The sequence below is a fragment of the Leptosomus discolor genome, chromosome 17 (assembly GCF_034619465.1).
Source record: "Leptosomus discolor isolate bLepDis1 chromosome 17, bLepDis1.hap2, whole genome shotgun sequence".
Taxonomy (NCBI): Eukaryota; Metazoa; Chordata; class Aves; order Leptosomiformes; family Leptosomidae; genus Leptosomus; species Leptosomus discolor.
In genome coordinates this window covers 15,966,381-15,986,639 of record NC_141407.1, presented here as the reverse complement: position 1 = coordinate 15,986,639, position 20,259 = coordinate 15,966,381, and the positions used below count along the sequence as shown (strand labels likewise).

The 20,259-nt window shown below is 48.4% G+C and overlaps 1 protein-coding gene across 1 annotated transcript; it reads right to left on the bottom strand.

Moving 5' to 3' along the window:
- Window positions 1-1,617: 1,617 nt before the first annotated feature.
- Window positions 1,618-18,994, bottom strand: LOC104352574 (DEP domain-containing mTOR-interacting protein). Its single transcript, XM_009958950.2, has 9 exons — window positions 18,846-18,994; window positions 10,967-11,145; window positions 7,662-7,785; window positions 6,216-6,394; window positions 5,403-5,588; window positions 4,893-5,033; window positions 4,500-4,570; window positions 2,964-3,068; window positions 1,618-1,744 (listed from the first exon to the last, which is right to left on the bottom strand). The coding sequence occupies exons 1-9, from the start codon at window positions 18,929-18,931 to the stop codon at window positions 1,619-1,621; spliced, it is 1,197 nt and encodes a 398-aa protein (XP_009957252.2). The 5' UTR covers window positions 18,932-18,994; the 3' UTR covers window position 1,618.
- Window positions 18,995-20,259: the final 1,265 nt, after the last annotated feature.

Below are 20,259 nucleotides of genomic sequence, written 5' to 3'. Positions count from 1 at the left end.
GATTATCTCAGAAAAATCTGGAGCTGTTTCCAGCACTTACGTTCAGGTCGTTGCTTTCTGGCCTGCCTTTCTCAAGGTGCCCACAAAACGCTGTGGTCTCCTGGCTTTGACTTTAGTTTAAGCCCAACACTCCAGATTAAACCTTGGGACCACCACAGACACCCAAGTCCTCCCTGAAGAACGGCACAAACCAGAATTTAAAAAGCAAAAAGGCAGATGGATGCTGCTTCGCTTGTGCACTGAATGGCTGGGAACAACAACTGTGAGTGTATTGACAGATGGCTTAAAAGATTGTCTGGTTTCACTTAGGGGCTGGAAGGACCCCAGTGGATTATCAATGCGAACATCTTGCTTGGACCACGTTCCAGGAATGCTGTGCTCCAAGTAGTCCTATTACCTCTGCACCAGCGCTGGGGGAGCAAATATCCCTTTATACCAAGGAAAAAAAGCAGGCAGCCAGCAGCAAGGCAATACCTAATATACAGCTGACGCCAGATTTTCCAAGAAAGTCAGCTCCCGCTTGAACACCAAAAATTACAATGTTTTTGGTTTGGGGTTGGGTTTCTTTTTTTTCAAGACTTGCTTGGTGGCCAAAAGAGCTGCACTGAGGAACCTGCCCTAAACAGGAGTGCTGGAAATCATCGTGCTGTATGCAGGCTGATCACAAGCAGGTTGCTCTGTGAACTGGAAAGCAAGAAAACTCCTCAGTTTCTTGTTGTTACCTGTTATTCTACATTTAGTTCACTTTCAGGGTAGTCTGCATATGAATATTCGGCATAGCCTGCAAAGGGAGCAGCGGGGCCAGGATTTTGATGGCTTTCACTCATTTCTGTTCCCTCCCAGAGTCAAACTCAGACCGACACATTTCCTTCGGGGCAGACACTATTTAGGGTCTCTCCTTCCCCCCCGCTGCCTCCCATCACTAGGTTGGTAGCAGCTTATGACGTTCGGGACCTCTGCCTGGCTCCACGCTGAGGCGAAGCTGGTTAATGAATTTAAGCATTATCAGGGGGTGGGAACACAAAAAGCACCATCATGGAAGTCTCACCTTTTCAAGAAACAGCTGGGAAGAGCAACCAGTCCTGGCTGTGAGCGTGGCTAAGCCAAGAGAGAAGCAGGAACCTTAGACTTTCTTTACAAGAAAGCGTACATCGCTGTGTTCATTTCCTTATTTTCTTTGACAGAGTCGATGGCACAGCTTATCGGGCCATCTGGAAGGCACATTGAGTTCTCGGTAGACTGCACAGACAACTCAGGGGAGCTCAGATGTACTCACTTGCTTGGTATCAACTTCTTGCTGCTTACCAGCTTGTACCACCTGCCTTGCAGCTTGGCTGGGTGAATGGCCTGTTCTAAGGCTTGGTTTCATGATGTGCTGAACTCTCCCACCGGCAGTAAGAAGGAGCTGCAAGAGCTTAGACCCTCTCAAGATCAGGTAGAGCCAAATATTTCGACAACATCAACATCCAAGACTTGTCCGTCAGAATGTATTTATTTGAAAATACATTAAAATGCCCGGCTAACATTTCACAGTGAATCGTGAAGCTTGGTCCCTCCCCACAGTCCATCCTCACTTAGTGGAGTGTCCTGCCTTTCCAAACAGCAGTGGGACCTTCGCTCATTCAATGGCTTCCATGATTTCCATCACAAGAGTTCGTGGTCCTGTCATGATGAGGCTGCTGATGGTCTGATAGTCCAGATGCAAAACGTACATACCGTTCACCGAGAAAACAAACTGGCACACCTGCAAGGAGAGGAAGGGCAGGTAACCTTCAGGCAGCGTCTTCATGGCAACTTCTGCCCGTGACTGACTAGAGCCAGGGGCTGCAATGCAAGTAACTTGCCACAAACCCCTGCAAACCCTAAAGCAGTACCGTTCCACAAGCTACACTAATAATCACTGTGCTACAATCACTATGTCATAAAAAAGGCACCAAAGGGGTTTAGATTGTGAGCTAACAGAGAAAAAAAAAAAAAAAAAGAAACAACACCAACCCAAACGACTCGTTTATGAGCAGTGCTTCATTTCACAGATGGAAATGAGGCACAATATTAACATCTAGCAATTTGGTAGCAAATGAGATTAGGTAAGGAGCAATCAACTGGGCTCTTGAGTAAATTAACCATCCCCTTCCAATCCTGCCTGAAGCAAACAAGGAGTCACACTCTGCCTCTGAAGAATCCCATCATTTCAAATATCCATGTGACTTTAGACTTCTATCAGCTTGTAGAAATTACCCCCTCGCTGCCGGGATTTTTGTAGGGAACTGTGAAACTCAGCATTTCTTTCATTCACGCCTAAAACTCTAGACACAAACCCCACACATGCCTGGGTGTAAAATGAGTTTCAAGTCCTCAGTTCATTTCACCTGAGCTGGAAATACTGGAAGTTACTTGATGAATCAAATCAAGGCACCAGTCTAAGGTTATTAAGCTTTCGTGTACATGGAATACAGTTCCAAGCAGAAGTGCGTTGTTTATAGCAAAGAAACACAAAATGCATGACATCTCAGGAGCTGTGACAGCAGGTGATTCAAGATAAAGCTCTGCTCCTTCCCTGCTCCACTGGGGTTATATACAGTTACTGGAGCTGAACTGGGAATTCTTAGCTTTCTTTTTAGCAGCTCAAACAGTTTTGACAGCTCCAAAGTCTGCCACAGGGACAGGTTAGTTTTGAGAGAGTTGGGTTTTGGGTTTTTTTTTCAGTTTTAGCTGCCCACAGCGGCTGTGCTGCCCTGGCAAAAGGCAAATCCGCCGCTGTGCAGCCACGCACAGCGCACTTCGCCTGCTGAGAGCATCCTTCCCTCCACCCCTCATGGCACGGCCAGAGCTCCACGTGCTGACTCCATCGGACTGATCTCCGCTGCAGGAGGTGGGATTATCTCTGAGGATGTGTTCAGCCCAAAAAGCTCAAGCAGGACGTAAGTCCTGCCTCCTATTAAGTCACCACGAGTAAGGAGTACCTTCATCCCTGCAGCAGCAGCAGGTCCTCCTGGGTCCACTGCCTGGATGTGGCAAGGTCTTCCTCCTCGAACCACAAACCCCCAGCCCACCGCATCCCCCACAATCTACAAGCAGAACAAAAGGGTTTTACAAACCAAGGAATGGGCTGGATAGAGGAGATGCAACAGTTCCTAGTGAGATGGAGAGCTCTGCTCATGATCCTAATCTGTCACGGGTGGGAGAGTAAGGGCCGTGCACCAAGTGAGGCGCAGAACCACAGGTCAATCGCTCTCTGCAATGCTGTTTTCTGATTAATATTCCCTGCCAGCAAGAGCAGAAGAGTGGCGCACAGGCAGCATGAAGTTGAAACACAGGGCGTGCACCGAGAGCACGCACTTTTCCTTGGCACGGGAGAGCATTTCCAGGGTGGAAGTAGCCACTCTGAATTTTTACCACCCTGATCTCAGCCTGTCAGAGCAGTTTGCTGCAATACTGTGGCCATCTGATGTGACTAAAGGAGAAAAAGAATTCCCAAAGGACTTTGCACATTACCCATATAAATAAATAACAGCAACTGCACAGCTAAGCAGAAGTAAATGAGCCATGAAAGGCCCAGGCTGGCAAAGTTGAAGGGCAGGGCAAGAGCATTCAGGAGGAGAATGAATGGCACGTCCTCATGCATGCCATGCTAATCACCAGGTTTATTTTTCTTGCTCCTTCCCACCAATTTCTACAGCACGGTTAATTTGGGAACCTGATCCGCAGCTCCCCTGTAACCCCGCTTGTGTCAAACCAGCGGGGCAAGACAGCCCTCATGCTTCCTACAGAGGCCGCTGTGAGATTCCCCCTTTCAAAGGTGGACAGGAAAAGGCTGAGTAATTTTACACAAAACTGAACAGGCACGATAGGATCCACAGGGCAGGAACAGTCTTGCAACATGCACAGCCAGCACCCACCAGCCCTGCCTTGACCGGTCCTACAGCTTTGGAAATAATTAGCAATGCCAAAACTCAGGTCGTCTGCAGCATCCTGGAGATTTTGCAGTGTATTAATTGTGTTCATGAAAAAAAGCCCATCCTAAGAAAGGCAAGGGTGGCCCTCGGATGCTCTCCATCAGATGCTGATGGATCGTGTCAATGTATCTGATCTGCAGCAGGAACCTGAAAGACGCACAAAGCCGTGCATGAAGGTGATAGCTGTGTGACAGAGGACGAGAGCCAAAGTCTCAACTATCACAAGACTTGGCTGATTCTACAGTTTCTATGGAGCTGGGTGAAACATAAATGGGAGGTTTTTTCTGTTCAGGAAACATTCTCTTTCCTGATCTACCCCTTTAATACACATGAAACTAAAGCAGAGGCTGCGCACATTTTCACCCACAAGAATATCTGCAGACATTGACCCACTGAGACTCACCAAGAAAGAGGCATGCTGATGTGACCCGCAATCAAAGTTTCAACAGACAGAGGTCAGAGCAGCAGACAGAAAGCTATCAAAGAGCAGTCAGAGAGCTCGGTACTGTTGGGCTAGCAATGCCGTTCGCTACGGTCACTTACAGTTAGCGTTTTCTTGATGTAGGGGGCCCCAGGGGACAGGAGCTCTTCATTGGTGACGGGTCTCTTTAACACTAGAGCAGAAGGCGACAGATCCTATCAGAATCAAGGGGTTCATACAGCAAAGAGCATAACGGGGCAGCGTGGGGATTACCGCGGGCAGGAGAACAGATGTTAGAACCAGCCACAGTTACTGCCCACAGACACCTTTACATTCATCTCAAAGTTTTTCAAAACACTTGCACAACTTCTCAAACCAAGACTCAGAGGTGAGGCTGACCCTCTCCTCTTGCAAGTCACCAAGCAGACAGTGAACGGGCTTGGACCTGAGGCTTGAGCTAGCCCGTGCCCTGAAGGGACAGATGTGCAACGGCAGCGCAATGCAGAAGCCCAGACCTGATTTGGGGTTGCACTCAGCCACAGGAGGGAATACCAACGTAGGAGTAGCGCTGAAGTAGGGGTTGGAGTTGCCAGCGAGGGAAGTGATGCTGCTCCTTCGAACTGCTGAGACAATTTTGATCTCCTTGTTGGTCTGGACTGAAAGAGACAGAAACAACAATTACTCAAGGAAGGAACAGACTAGCTTCCCCTACCAGCCCGACCCACACCTGAAAAGTAAGCATACACTGAAGATGGCATTTGAGCTTAGAAAGAACAGAACTAGCTTCAAAGAAAGATCAAGAGCTGAGCTGATGGCAAGCTGAGTTCTTTTCCTGGGACAGGGAGCTGTGATCAAGACTGCCGCAGCATCATGACATCCACCGCAAACCAGTGGGACGGGTGGTGCCTTCACGGGATGCGTGGATGAACACCCTACACTCTGCTGGAGCAACACCCTCAGCTCTGGGTTACTGTGGTAGCGTAACCCTTGCTTTCACACCCCTCCACAAACACATCCACAGTTACCAGAGAGAAAGCTGGTGTTGCCTGGGTCTGGGTTGAGTTTGCGAAGACAGAAGGGGCTGTCCGGGCTCTCAGAGAGGGCACGAGAAGAGTTCTCATTGAGTAACTCTGTGAGACGACGCCTCCGTCGAAAGTTGATCCAGAAGTGGTAGAGGATGTCACTGTCAAAGAAGTGATGCCTATTGGAGACTAGGAGAGAACAGGGGAGGAGGAAGAGGCTGAGTTGGTGCAAAAAAATATATAGCAAATATACTAAGGTACCCAGACAAATTGCTTTTAACACTTCTGTGTTCTACTGCAGTTTTTCTGACTGTTTGAGAATGGTACTGCAGAGAAGGAGGAACAGCAGGGCCACCCCACCAAAGAGATGCCATCTCCCAGGGGTGCACCACCAAGTCACAGTCCTCCACCTGCCCCTGCCTCAAGACACTCAAGGCACTCCCTGCCTTCTGAGTTGAAAGTTTAATTCCTGCAGACAGTTAGGATCTCCAGCCAAGCGGAGCTGAACATTACATCTTCACAACCCAGCCCTCTAAACCCAGGGGTGGATCCCCGTCCTGCAGCCGGAGGCTTTGAAGAACTGAAGAGCAATAGCTCAGATTTCAACTCAAAGCTGTCATGGGTGGAGCAGGATTGCTCCGATTTCAAAGGTCACCAGCTCCAAACATAGAACTAAAAGGCCCCATTGCCATCTCCAAGTGGGCACTTGACCAGCACTTGTTGCATGACATGAATGGGGATTTGTTCCTAGCACAGCCTTGACAGCTACGCTCATCTCCTGCTTCACATCCCAACTCCAGCCGGACCCTCGCTCACCATGCTGAATGATCCCATGCTCCAGCAGCGCCCGTCCCAACTCCACTGCCTCCTTTCGGTTCTCCACTTCTCCCTCCTGAACGAGCCAGTCGATCATCTCACAGCCCAGGAAAGTCCTCTGGTACTTCACCGAGTTCTCCTCTCTCACCTTCAGAATCGACTCTTCCACGCTCACCAGCCTGGCACAGAGGTGGGACAAGACTCCTGTAATGCTCTGCAACCCTGCTCTCCCACACGGGAGCTGCAGCCAGCTGAAGCAAGGCCAAGAGGAGCGGGCAAAGCGTTGCGGGCAAAGCGTTACAGCCAAAACATTGCTGCCTGGGAGCAGTGGGAAGGGAGGGAGAAATGCAGAGCTGCAGTCAGGCAGCTTTGTAAATCTTCATCACACTGGAGCAAGCAGCTTCAGCAAAACCAGTCCAGCTGCGACCTCAGGGGAAAGCCAAGCAAGAAACCAAATGCGCACACCAAAGGGCTGATAGTCCAAATGGATGGAGAAGGCGAGTTTTAGTGAACACGTTATTGAGTTTGCAGCAGATGTGAGAGCTAAATCCAGTGTCTCCACGAGAGGGTGCAGCGGACTCAGCCATGAGACCGCTGGGTGCTCTTCCCGGTCCCACGGCCACCGCTGCCGAGCAAAAGCGAAGTACCAGGGCTGCGTGTCTGCCAGAGGGTCGTGGAGACAGCCGAAACGGCCGCCCGGCTGGCCGAAGGACTTCTGCCTCAGTGCCGGTTTGTGAATCTGATTGCCAGGGTTTGAGGATGGAGAAGATGTGAAGAGGCTGTTAAAAGGAAACAGGTCCAAAGGGTGGTCTGGGGTTGAACCCAGCCTAACAAAATGACTCGTGAGATATCCGGGAAGACGGCTTGGATTTGGAACCAGAAACAACCAACACAAAGAAAACACCTGGAGGTGGAAGGAGTTTTCTTTACTGTCTGAGAAACAGGTTTTCCATTACAAATTTTGCAAATAGGCTAAGGGAGGTGCAGGGACCCAGAGGGCCCTGAAGAGCCTATACCCTGCTGATTTTGGTAGGACATAAGCCCTAATAGCACAGGTGGAAGCAGCTCACCCAGGGTGGCTGGAAGAGCGCTGGGAACGGCCACTGGATGTGCCCACCCCAGGAGCACTCGAACGGCAGACTGGACCCTAGCGCTTCCCTGTACTGGATCCCAGAACCTGCACTTGGGTTGGAGCCCTTGAAAGCATCCCTGGGTTCAGAGTACAGCTCCTGTCGCAGCCCCAAAGAGGTCAGTTATCCTGTGGCTGGGACAGGGCTCAGGGAACAGCATTTCCCAAGGGTACAGCACAGGCTAGAGGGAAGGAAGGGAAAAGCCAGCGGTAGCTGTGGCTCCCGGCTGTAGAGCATCAGCAGCAAGCGCAGACAGCAGAGCGCACTCCCAACGCCCCTCGCTGGGAGCCGTTCTGCAGAGGAAGGACTCACGTACTTCTCATAAAGGCTCTGCCCTCTCACGAACACCTTCACGTCCTTACTGAGAGGGAAGGTCCCGTCATCCTTGCGGAAGCGGTACAGCAGCTTGGCGTCCTTGTAGTCCGAGTGCTCGTCGCAGACTGAAAGGAGTTCAGAGCAGGGACGTCAGTGCTGCCAGTCCGTACGGGACAGACAGAGCTGAGCAGAGCACAGGCTCAGCAGGGCGTCATCTCCAGGTTAAAATCTATGGGTGCTGCATGTGATGTCCTTCTCTCTGCCCCTCAAACCATGGAGCAACCAGTATCCAAGCATTCGGTCCCCAAATTAGGTGCTTACGAATGCCTGCAGCCCATGCTGCTGGGAGACACTGGTCCCAGAGCTTGGCAAACTTTGAGTTTGAGTCAACATTTTGATCCAGACAATAAAATGTTCATTAGAACAAACAGGGAAGTTTTTTTCAGGTGTATTTGTTTGGCAGTGGTGAGTTTTGTTTTGGGGCTTTTTGAGTTTGTCTTTTTTTTGTCTGGGTTGGTGGGGTTTTTTTACTTTAAATATTAAAGTTTTGGTTTAGGCTAAAAGAAAACAAACAGAATAGAAAGCTACTGCTACATGTCAGTAAACCTGGAGGACAGGATTAAAAAAAAAACCCACACTGCATCCAAAATCCCACAAAAATCACCTCTCCCTGTCAAAAATACTTGTAATCTAAAATGTAAAATGATACGGACTTTTCCACATCATTTTGTGCCAACCCTGCCCGATTCATATGCATGGCAAACTGACCTCAAGAGAGAAGATTTTCTTCAAAGCTAGGTGCATACAACTGGAATAATTGAGCCTATATGAAAAGCCTCAGTTTCATCTTGGGGATGAGCACACAATCTGTAAATGGATGGCTGTTAGGTGCGTGCAACATTTAGCAGGTAAATATTTGGAATATAGCTCTGAAATAAACTTGCCTGCAACAGATTCCTAGACTACAAGTCCAAAAAACAAACAAACAAACAAACAACAACCAAAAAAAAAAAAAAACCAAAAAAAAACCAACCCACCACTAAACCCCAACCAGCCCCAAAAATCAGAGTCTACCTCTTACATCAGTCAGACTCTGTTCCTTCAGGTCCACCCATCTGAAGCAAGGAGGAGGAAATTCAGCCGTATAAAAACACCACAGTAAAGAATATGCCCAGAAAACAAAGAAAATTAGGCCATAGGGAAAAAAAAAACCCACAAACATTTCTTTGCTAAAGTAACGTCATCCACTAGAGTGAAATTCAAAATATTTCTTGTGAAAATTTTGTCACTTGTGCATTCTTTTGAGCAGACTGGCAAAAATTCATTCCCCTTTTGGGGAGCAGCTCAACGTTAAAAACTGCCAGATCATCTGGAGTTCGTCACTCCTCCTGAGCGGTTGTCTTGGTGTGAAGTCAGGATGCTAAAGCCCACGACTCTTTAAGCACGAAGGCAGGTCGAGAAGGTTGTTTGAAAAGGGTGAAAGTTTGCATCTTCTTAACTCCCAGGAGCAACAGCTCAGACGTCGTTGCAATGGGGAATTGAACGTAAAACCTTACGGGACTGCACCCATAGAAAACCAAAGCATTTTTGCTATTTGAAGACCAATTTCATTGTGTTTCCAGCATGTAACAGAGTAACAGCTCAAACCGCAGCAGACCATTAAAAGGCAGCACAGACAATGATCTTCACGAGATAATTATCATCTTCTGGATCCCAGCGGAGAAGAGGGCAAACAGTTTAGACAGCTAATTGCAAAGCACTTAGCACAGCGCTGCAGTTAGCAGGTGGCCCCGTTTCCACAGAACTAACAAAAACTAACGGTCGTAAGGCAAGTTGGAAAGTCGGCTTCTGTGCCCTGCCAGGAATTAGCACAGAGGCAGGAGGGATGCGTCTGCGATAAGCAATCAAAACAGCACTGGTACCCAGGGCTGCGCAGGTTTAATTAACTAATGGATTTATTTGAAACTGTCGGCTGGAGAGATGGAAAAATAATCAGGTTTAAGTGTTAATGGTTAACCGAGAACTCACTGCTTCAGCATTATGCTTTTGCGATAAAGAACAGCAGCCGTTTATTTTTATTCAAGGTAGCTTAATGTGAGGGGCATTAACCTCAGCAAGTAGCAGATGGCAACAGAGAGCGTTAGCATTGCGGTGGTCCAAGGCAGCTATTTCTGAGCCCTAGAGAAGAGGGGGAGGAGAGAGCTGGATTTGATATGGTTGTCATCTGCTTCTGTCTCCTCAGCTTCACCCTCTTGTGACAAACTACCCCCCAACTCCAGGTTACCATAGCTCATGTCCCAAAGACCTGGAAGCAAAAGAGCTCAGCCAAGAGTCAGCCACAACCCTTCCCACTGAGGACAGTGGTCTCCCAGGCCTGTTTGAAAATCCAGGGGTTTTGTTCCTGATTGGGCCTGAAAATCACAGGAGAGAAACGGCTCTTCGCTCACGTAGAGCACTTGTTTCCCGTTGTTATATCAGGACCAAGGGCTGGACCTTGGCGATTGCTCTGCAGCTCACGAACAGGCACAGAGCACAGTACATGACCTGAGTTAATCCAAAACTGCTGAAAGTTCCCAATAATTTTTAAGAAGAACAAAGCCCGAATACTAAGAGCTGGGCTTAAGCATCCAGCTGCTTTTTTTTCCCTCTTCTTCCTTTTTCTTTCTTTTTATTTTTTTTCTTTCTTCTAACAAGTTCCACAGATAAGCCTTTGAAATGGCATCACACACTTAATTCCCAAGGCAGGCATTCCTACAGGATTGCTTCAGCCCCAGGTTTACAGGTGCCAGACGAATTTTTGCTTTGAGCAGCGTTGACACCACAACCCTACTTTTCCCACCCCAGCATGGATGGTGAAACTGAGGAATGCTGGGCTCTTACGGTAAAAAATGAACTTTCCTGCAGATGTGAAGCATGTGTTTATCATTCAGCTTTCCCTTCTGCATGACACAAACACGAGCTAGACCAGCTCCTGTAAAAATATCCACCACTGGCTGCCGATGCAACTGCTGCAGGGCAATACGGGTCAGGCATTACTGAACTTGCATTCAAATTCGGGCCACTTCAGATGCTGTTTTACCTTTTCTGTGGGGCAGAGAACCCCCAAAACAATGCAGCTCCACACAGATCCAACCTCATGCAGCCTTGTGCCTGCCCATCACCTCCCAGCCCCTCCAGGAGCCCTCACCCATAGGAAGGTTATGAACAGGGACCCGACCATGCTGCCATATCCTGGGCTGATGGACACACATGGAGACCAGATACCTCCCTGGGGAGGCCCAGCAGGCAGCAGAGAAACCCACACACCGTGATGGATGATGTAATGGTCCATTAGCTTCTGCATGAGGCGGATGCCCGTCTCTCGGTCGGGTGCTTCTTTGTGGTCGATCAGCCAGTCTGTGAGCTCCTTGGCCACAAAGCAGTTTGGGTAGGTTCGGAGGTGGTAACGTCTGTCCTTAATGAGCTTCCCATCGTGGAGGCGAAGCCTAGAGAGAAAGACAGCCATTGAGCATAGCTGGCATCACAGGGGAATTTGGGTCTACTAGCCCAGCGTCTGCTCGGCCTGGAGAAACCACTGATGATTCAGGATTTCTGGCAAGCACCCAGTGACTTATAAATTCAACCAAATCTCTTGTGTTTGCAAGGCTGCATCAGTCAGTCCTAGGGAGCCTCCTTTCAGCATCCCCTTCTCGCCTCCTATCACTACACAGGTTATATAGTTGCCCACACCAGATTACTCTGAACCATACATGCCCTTTTGTTCTAAACGAGCCTCTAAATGTACCCAGCAGCTAGCTGGGGCTTCTGAAGAAGGGTTAAAACACAGGGAAAAAAAAAAAAAAACAAACAACATATATTTGTCATCTTGGCGCAATTCTGTGTCTAGTTCTGAATCCCCATAACCATGAAAGCAGGAACGTAGCTGCCCCCAGGACAAAGTCTTAGCCATAGCTCAGGGTGGGACCAGTAATGGGAGCGCTCGTTTCTTCTGCATGTGTCTAAGAGAAGTGCCAGGTGGATCCCATGCACTACCTTCTAATCCACGTACCCACTAATCCACAGCAACAGTGGACAACAGTCCTCGTATTTTCTGGTTCAAACTGGGATAGACAGGGAAAGAGTTTACTAAAACAACAGGTCTCCTATCCTGAAAACCCTGACGTTACGGCTAGCCTGTGACTCCAACGGAAAGATATCTATGGGTGAAGGTTACTCAGGTGAGTATGGCTTTGACTTTTAAAAGGACCTTCACAACTGAGCAAGCCACAGGGCACAGAGATCTTATGTGTTCGAGCCAAAGCCAACCCAGCTTGGCAGGAGATCTGTCCAGGAGCCAAACTTTTACCCTGTAGTCATGACTGTTCCCAAAATACTAACCCTGGAAAATGCCCAGTGCAGGCAGCAGACTCAGAAGGGAGATGTTTAATTAACATCTCCTCTGCAACTCCAGGATGTTTCTGGTTTCAAATTATTCATCTCAATTCAGTTTTGCCCTGGGCCAGTGTATTTTACAAAGGTATTAATCACTGCAGCCCTTCTGTGTTTAATGCCTCATGTTCTTTTGTTCTTTTTGAAGAAGTTATGTGTACACCACAACAGGTTGGACAAGAGTTTCAGGCACCATACGAGAACTTTTAAATATCCTAAAGATCTATCAGATAATAATGATTATCCTACCTTGTAGGATTTACAAATACGAGGGTCTCAAAAGTCTTAAGATACAAAACCTTTGTCAAATGAAGATTTAGTAACTGATCAATGTAATTAATGCTCAAGCTACTATGAGTTGAAACAAGTCTCTATATTTTCAGACCTTCCAGGTAACTAAAAAAACTAAACCAAAGATTCATGCAGAACCAGCTCCTGGTCTTGCCTTTGGCTGGCCAAATACTGAAGTCTATATTCAGTATTTTACTCTCTCTACCTGGAAGATTCATTCCCACAAGTGACCAGCAGTCATTCCGCAGATGGATTTTACCTGAACCGACCAGTCACCCCACAACAGAATGCTGCCTGCTATTTTTACAGCTTTGAGCTTTTCCCTTTATTTCACGGTCCATTGTCAAAATGCAATCAGACCCAGGCAGCAGCAACTCAAACAGAGAGGCTCCCACCATGACATCCCCCTGCTACGGGAGAAGACAAGCAGTCATTTTTTATGTGCCTTCTTTCCTTAGTAGTCAGAAAGTGGGATGCCACTTCAGAGGCATGTTTGGTAGAGATAAGAAATGTTTAACCAAGAGTACGCTATTGCTATCAAGAGTCTGCAGGAGTCTATAAAGACTATATAGATACACACACACACATATATATATATATACACACAGGCACACACACACGTCTTCACTGGCAATAACACAGAGATCATAATCACACAAGGCCTGAATACAAACTAGTTGGGAGAACACTATTTCCCCTACAGGTCTTTTTTTTTTAATCACATTTCAGAAAATTTCAGAAAATGCACAGATCTCGGGGGGAGAAAAGAAAATAAAAAAGGTTTTCAGCAAAAAATACTATTAAAACCTAGGATTAAAAAAAAAAAAAAACCAAACCAAACAAACTACTCTGTTGGGAACAATTGCCAGGACAGGAATTAAGAGGTATTTAAGCACCTCTGGGGCAGCAGCATCTTGGACCTTTGTGGGTGGTTTTAAGTTTGTGACAAGTTCGCCCTCTTGCCCGCAGACCCAGGGCAGCGGAAGACGCACAGCTCAAGTGTCCTTGTGGTCTCTTCACTTTCCTCTTGTTTACTGTCTCCCATCAGCAATGAGGAGACAAATTTTGTCCTTCAGACACAGAAGGACGCAACCCAACTGCATCTTCAAACAGCTCCACTGACACCCTCTATAAACCAGTCTGTGTACGATGTTGCAAAAACAAAGCCAGTGAAACTGTGAGTAGTTTATAATCATGTTTCTAGATTAAAAAAAAAAATAAGGAAGGATGTACAATGCAATATTATGAGTTTTCTAGATGCCAAAACCTATCCTATGTACACATTACTTCTTCAAAAGGAAAAAAAAAAGGCAGAATAATGCAAGGATAAAATGCCTGCTGGAACATGAGAATTGACTCATAAAACACTCCTCACTTGGCAGTCAGAGCGCTGCTTTCAGATGCATTTGCTTTGGGTAGGCTGTGTTGGGTAACCAAATTGTTTCTTTGTCAAGGTCGCTACAGAGACATCGTTATTCATCCTGCGTAACCTTGTTGAAACGCAGATCCACGGCAGTGTAAATAGAAGATGAAAAAAAAATAAATACACAAACCAACAACACAAACCTCCAGGGAATTAAAAGTTTAAGTCCCTTCAGCTGTTACAAGAACAACTTCCCTGCTCCTCTGGCAGGCCAGCGTTTTCCCAGCAGCGTTATGGATGTCCGCTGCTGGAGAGCAACCCAAGCAGCTCCTCTCTTCTGCACGTTCACGTTTCACACAGGTCAAAGTGTGAATCAGGGAAGCCAAAGCAAAGGGCTTTCTGTTGGAATAGAGTCTCTAGTTTTATCGTGTGTCATGGTTGCACAGCCAGGGCAATCCCTAAAGCAATAGCTGTTCTGCACCAAGAACTCACCCGTGCCCGCAAGGAGCGGGAACGTCTCCCTGGGATGCTCTCCATGACCTCCCACCCATGTAAACAGACCTTGAGCATCTCGAATGCCAAGGTGGATCTGTCAAGGATATTGGCTCCAGTTCACATTCCCACAGCAGTTAAGTACAAACAAAAGGCCCCGGAAAGATGCGTCACCCAAAGGATCTTTGCTGTTCCTACCTTTAAAAAACAACCAAAAACCCACAAACAAACAAACAAACAAACAACCGAGTGCTCAGTAAAAGGCAGCAGCAGCCACAACAGCATAACTGCAAAACAGCTGCTGGAAGGGCACATCCAGGCAAAATGGCCACTGCCAACAGGCTCACAAAACCCAGTTTGCTGCACTCCCAGTCGGCAAGAGAACCAGTACATTCTGGGGGAGAGCTTCGCACGCCTGTGGCAGCCCAAAGTGGTACAGAGATGTTTTATTTTCCTACTTGTATTCAAATGTATGCATAGGAAAACAAGACTTCAATCTCAAAAGGAAAGCCCAGCAAGCCCAGCAAGCACAGGTCTGCTTCCCAGTCCTCACTTCCACCAGTGCTGAAAATTCAGCAATAGGCTTTTTAAGGTCATTCTGATCATCTAAGTCTGAAGAATGTTCACCTGGTGGCTGCCACATCAAGCAGTGTCCCATGATTCCTCCAGGAAGACATCCCCACGTCAAGACATCCAAGTTCAACAGAGAACCACTAAACCTCCTGTGGACCCAAGATTTTTTGGCCAGGAACGCGACATTTGGCGCACGCCTTTAGGTGACTCCAATTTTCAGAGCATCAAAGTACGAGCGCTTTATTTAACAGCATCTCAGTTTGAGTATCCAAATAAAACACTTAGGACCACTGAAAATTTTGGACGGTGGCTGAAATCACAATTTTGTTCTTCATAGGAGAAAACCTTCCTTCTCCTCTCACTTTTCCTCTCCAAGACGTAAATTTACCAAGTATATTTGTTGTTTAAGAGCGATTAATGCAGCTTAACAGAGTTACTCGAGAACAGCTAGTTCACTTGACCATGAGGAATAATACCCAGAAGAGAGTGCACAAGGGCTTGTCTATACTTGAGAGACTCAGATTACAGCAGGGTGTGAATTCAAAGCGCAGTAGCTGTTCCAGAATCTCTCTGTGCAGATAAGCCATTTGTTGCAATTACAAATGATTAATTGGGCCTCTCTTACAAAACACCACCCAGGAACACACAACTCCCAGTAAAATTAGTGTGATTTTAAGGCAAGTTTTTATGTCTGAAACAAAAAGACCAACAGCAGAAGTGAGGAACGAGCCTGAGACAGCAGCCCTCTCAAACCCAAGACCAAAATATCAGTGGAAAGTATTATCTTCATCTTTTTGACAGAGAGAGACTCAAGACCCAAAAACCCTCTTCCCCTTCCATGGACTAGAAAGCAGAATCCTCGTGGAAGCGAAGGGACTCTGGCAGACAGACAGCCCAAAGCACAGCATCCACTCTCCCCCTGGTTCCTTTAGGGTTTGTTTTGCTCCCGGCCATCCCCGCGAAGCATTCCCTCACCCCTTGCTTGTGCAGCTATTTCTGGTTGGGAAACGCATCCTGACACTGAACAGACTCATCCCTCTGGCCAAACCAAACTCAGAGGGATTTGCAAACTTGCTGGGAAGCCAAAGAACTGTAAAGACGGAGCAAAGGTTTGTTTGATTAAAAACAAAAGCGGGGAGGCAGGGCAGGAAGCGGAGAACAGGGAAAAACAAATGTTTGAGATTTTATGTAGATACAACAGCGTTATTTGCTGATTGAGGTTTAGGGAGTCAGGGCAGACCGCAAGGCTCCTCCATATCCTTCTTTATTCCTTACCTGGAGGGCACAATGTGGACATTTAGCCCTGCCCCATCTGCTGTTGCCCGAGACATCATCCAGCCTCTCTGCCTCAGTTTCCCCATTGCTACTTGTTGGACATCCAGGCCCCAGGAAGATTCATATCCCTAACTCTTTACCGGCCAGGCTGTAAGATCCCCGAAATACAAGAGGCAGACTCGAGCAGTCAGCGTGCTCTGCTCTGCATCCCTCAATTCTCCTTTCAGCCAGGCAAGGCGCAACGGAAGGGGGAGCCCAGCGGCAGGTTAGTGTCCATCTCTTCACCCTCCTGCCCAGGTTTTACACCCCATGCTGGCCAGCAGCTCCTTCCAGGTCCTTCTGCACTGGGAACAGGCTCCTGCCCAGACCGAAGCAGAAGGATGTGACTGCTCTGTGCCAAGCCCCCAGCAAAAGGATGCACTTCTCCATCACTGGGAGCGCTGGCTATACTGGGGGTCCTGCCTTGGCCTTTAGACCCACCACCCACAAAACACAGCCGAAGAAAAGAGCAGTCGTGCTGCACGAAATCCTCCCGCTCTGCTCCAGGCCACGAAGAGCTCGAACCTTTCCAGAGCAGGGGCGTGAGGCAGTCGAAGCCGCCCAAAGGCAGCTCGGGGCTGCTCCCTGTGCTGCCCGGTTTGCAAAACAGCACGTGTCCCCCAGCACCGGGGGTTCAGTGTAGGGCAGCGTCTGAAGTGAGGGCTCTTACCTCTTCTCACCACTCCTACGTGCCTCCTACCCCTCCTGTCCCCCCTTCCCGCAGAGATAACCTGCAGCAGGTTCACCCCTGGGGGAGCTGAATGAACAGGGGAAAGCGGTTCAAGATTGCAACCCGCTGTGGGTGGGCTTGGTCTGAAAACTCTCAGTTTTTAGGAGCTTCCTAACCAGGAAACTCCAAGGCACTCCAGTTATAAGGGGGGGGGGGGGAAGAAAAGAAAATTAAAAAAAAAGATAGGTGCCCCAAAAAGTGCATACATTTTAGGTTTTCTATTCAGCTTTATCACAGTCACACTAATGGAAAGATATCCCCTTGCTGCACAAACCTTGCCTCCCTTCAGGCTTTTAACATCTTTTCTAAAAGCTCAGGGGATGCTCACGCTACCAATGAGGAACAAAGTTTCCAGACAAATATTGAGAGGAAAAAATGAGAGGGTATTATTGGTTTTCAGTAGGGTGTGACGTTTGCACTATGCCTTTACCTTGCTTATAAGAACTAGTGCAGTGTGTGGTGTGACAGAAGAGCTCTAGTCACAGGTTTGTTGTAGCCCCTTCTCCTCCTTACAGACACAATCACCAAATGTCCAGGACCTGACACACTCCCGGTCCTGCAAAAGCCACAAGGGAGCCACAGCATTCCCCTCGCACACACACTGATCAGTTTTAACTTTTTTAAATCTTGATTATTTCATTTTCTTTCTGAATACCTGACCCCCTCCTTTGGCTCAGGCTGTAGGGCCCATTTGAAACTTCAGTCACTCCAGATGAGTCAAATACTGGAAATATAAAGAATCCTGCCCTGCCCACGGGATGCAAAAAGTCATAACTTAACGTCTCTTGCACCGAGTTACTGAAGTGAGGCCAGTCACTCTCAGATCAGCTGCTGCTTTTCCCTACAAGAAATTTCAGCTAATTTTCCAAGCCTTGCTTACAACACAGACTGCAAACACTGCAAAGACAGAAAGGTTGGTGCAGCCTCCACCCCTAACAGCAGCTCTCCCAGTCACCACCTAAGGACACGATTTTACTTCTGGATTTTACTAACCATCACCAGATATTTAAAATCCAGCCACTTCGGACATTGCCTGTATTTTCAAGATGGGGCCCTAATCCCGAGTTGGATATGATCAGTCCTTGAGACAGTACAAATAATAGAGCTAAGGCTAACGTGACTCACTGAGAAGGGACCACACAGTGACACAGAGCTAATTTTAGGAGTCTGATGCCAGCAAACTTGGACTCTGGGCTCTTGACACACTCAAGGATATATTTCCTATTTTCCACCCCCATTTCAAAACAAAACCGAACGGCTCCAGATAGAAACAAGCAAACTCTGCTTAAGAGCAAGAAAAGCCTACAGTCGCAGGCTTAGAAGAAAGGAGGGGGGGTTGGTTCTGACCCCAGAAACACGAGGAGCTTTTTTGTTCAGCCACACAGGTTTTCTTGCATAGGAGAAAATATTTCTGTTTCCAGCAGAAAAAAAAAATCTCAGAAGTCACTCAAGAACTAGGACTAAAACACAAGTTCCCAGAAGTGACTTTCGAGCGAGGGAGCATCCTACACGTTGCTGTGCCAAACCATTCCGGTGCACGGCACCCGCGGGCCGACCTCCCAGGTCACCCCCACGAGTCCTGACACCCCCGGGGGTGGTGCTGTCCCAGCGACCGGGGACCTTGGGGAGGATGTTCAGTGCCACCACATCATGCTCTGAGTTTAGGGGAGGATGCAGAGGGATTAAAAAAAAAAAAAAAACAAACCAAACCTGTTGCCACCTAAAATCACCGGGCAGCTGGAGGTGGAGGGCAGGAGCTGCCCAGGAAGGCAGGACAAGGTCATACAGGACAGGACCTGCTTCACCACTGGCTTGGTGGGTGAAGGAAAGATCAGCAGATAGTGGGGAGGGGGAGACACTAGTACCTGGAGGGAAAGCACTTGCTCAAGGATCAAGTTTTGAGCCTCTTGCTAACGGGTTACAAGCCAGAGCCCCAGGGTTGACCCTGGGCACAGCCCTGCGCCAGCCCGGAGAAGGACCCCAGCACCTCCTACCTCAGTTGCTCTCCAGCAATCATCACCTCTGCCCTGTAGTGCTGCTCCGTGGCTTTCTTCTTCAGGCTGTTGCTCAGGCTCTCCATGCCGGGCTGGAGGAAGACGGCGGTGGGGAGGTGGGCCCGGGGCAGCAGGGAGCGCTGGGGGACCCTGCGCATCCCATGGGATGCGGGTTGAGAAGATGCTCGTCCCCAGCCCGGTCCCCAGCCCGGCTGGCAAGGTGCAGGTAGGCAGTCTGAAGTTGCTGGTTCCAGCTCCCCGCCTTCTCCTTCCCTCTCTGTAGTCCCTGGAGGAGGAGCCTGCTGCAATCTGATCCTGGCTTTGCTAGTTTCTCACCCGCTCCTCTCCAGCCCAGCCTCAGCTGAGAGCCGGGAAGGTGGCAGGTCTGCTTTCCAGCAGGCTGGGGACAGTCTCCTTCCTGCTCGCTCTGTGTCTCGATGACTCCAGCAGGCTCCAGGCACACACAGGCTGGAGGACGAGCGGTTTGATTAGCAGTAAGATGGACAAAGCACTTCCTTCCTTCTGCTGTAACTTTCCCATGAAGGGCTCAAGACGGGCCATTGCCCTATGCAAGCCACGTGGCTGGATCCCAGCCTCTTCCCTAAGGGCTTTCCACCTCTCCCCAAAGCGGGCTGCATCCAACACCACGGCCATCACTGGCTAAAAAGTGGGCTCAGAGCAGCTTGAGCCCTTCCTCATCGCAGCAGAGGTCGGATGGAGAAGCAGAGGCTGTAATTAGCAAGAGCTGGCACTGATGAGTCTGGGACTCCACTGGTGCCAAGCTGTTTGCCTGTATGACGTTGCTTGCTTCAACCGTTAAAATCTACCTCCAGGTACCTGTCTCAGCTACTACCAGTGATTTCCATTATTTGAGGTATTTTCCGCAGGCCAGAGCTGACCTGAAAGCGACAGTGCTCAGCACAGAAACAGGCAGAGGAACTGGGACGTGGAGACGGTTAATTACATCCATCATTACCATCAGATGCATGTGCAATTATCTTTCCATTAGTTAAAGCAGGAGTGAAAAATACTGGCTGGCATAAAGGACCAAACCTCAGAAAGGCAAAAGAGGGAGGAAACCTACCAAAAAGGAATTTGGAAAAGGTGAGTGAAGGAAAGTGTATCAGCTAAGGAGATTCTGCTTCAGTCTGAAGCCTAATAAAGCAGCAATAAACTGAATGCTGTTCTGAATGAGATCATCTTTAGCAGCAGCTCCCCAGCAAGGAGCTAGTTAGCTAGCAGCAAAAGCACACCCTTCCAGGCTTACCTTCCCCCTGCACCCTAATATCGCTAAATCAAACAAGCTCAGGTCGGTGTTTCAAGAAGCCCAGCACACAGCGGGGCCAGGACCAAGGTCCGAAATCAAAGGGAGACCTGTGTGCCGTCTGCCCTGGAGAGGCAGCGAGCTGGCACG

What these genes read in the sequence shown, in the direction of transcription:
- LOC104352574 (XM_009958950.2), bottom strand. Translation starts at nt 18,931, where the DNA reads ATGGAGAGCCTGAGCAACAGCCTGAAGAAGAAAGCCACGGAGCAGCAC. An exon ending in TGAGTGCAACCCCAAATCAG is followed by an intron (nt 4,571 to 4,892) that starts GTCTGGGCTTCT and finishes CTTCTGCTCTAG; the next exon opens with TGTTAAAGAGACCCGTCACC. An exon ending in ACATCAAGAAAACGCTAACT is followed by an intron (nt 3,069 to 4,499) that starts GTAAGTGACCGT and finishes TTCTGCTTGTAG; the next exon opens with ATTGTGGGGGATGCGGTGGG.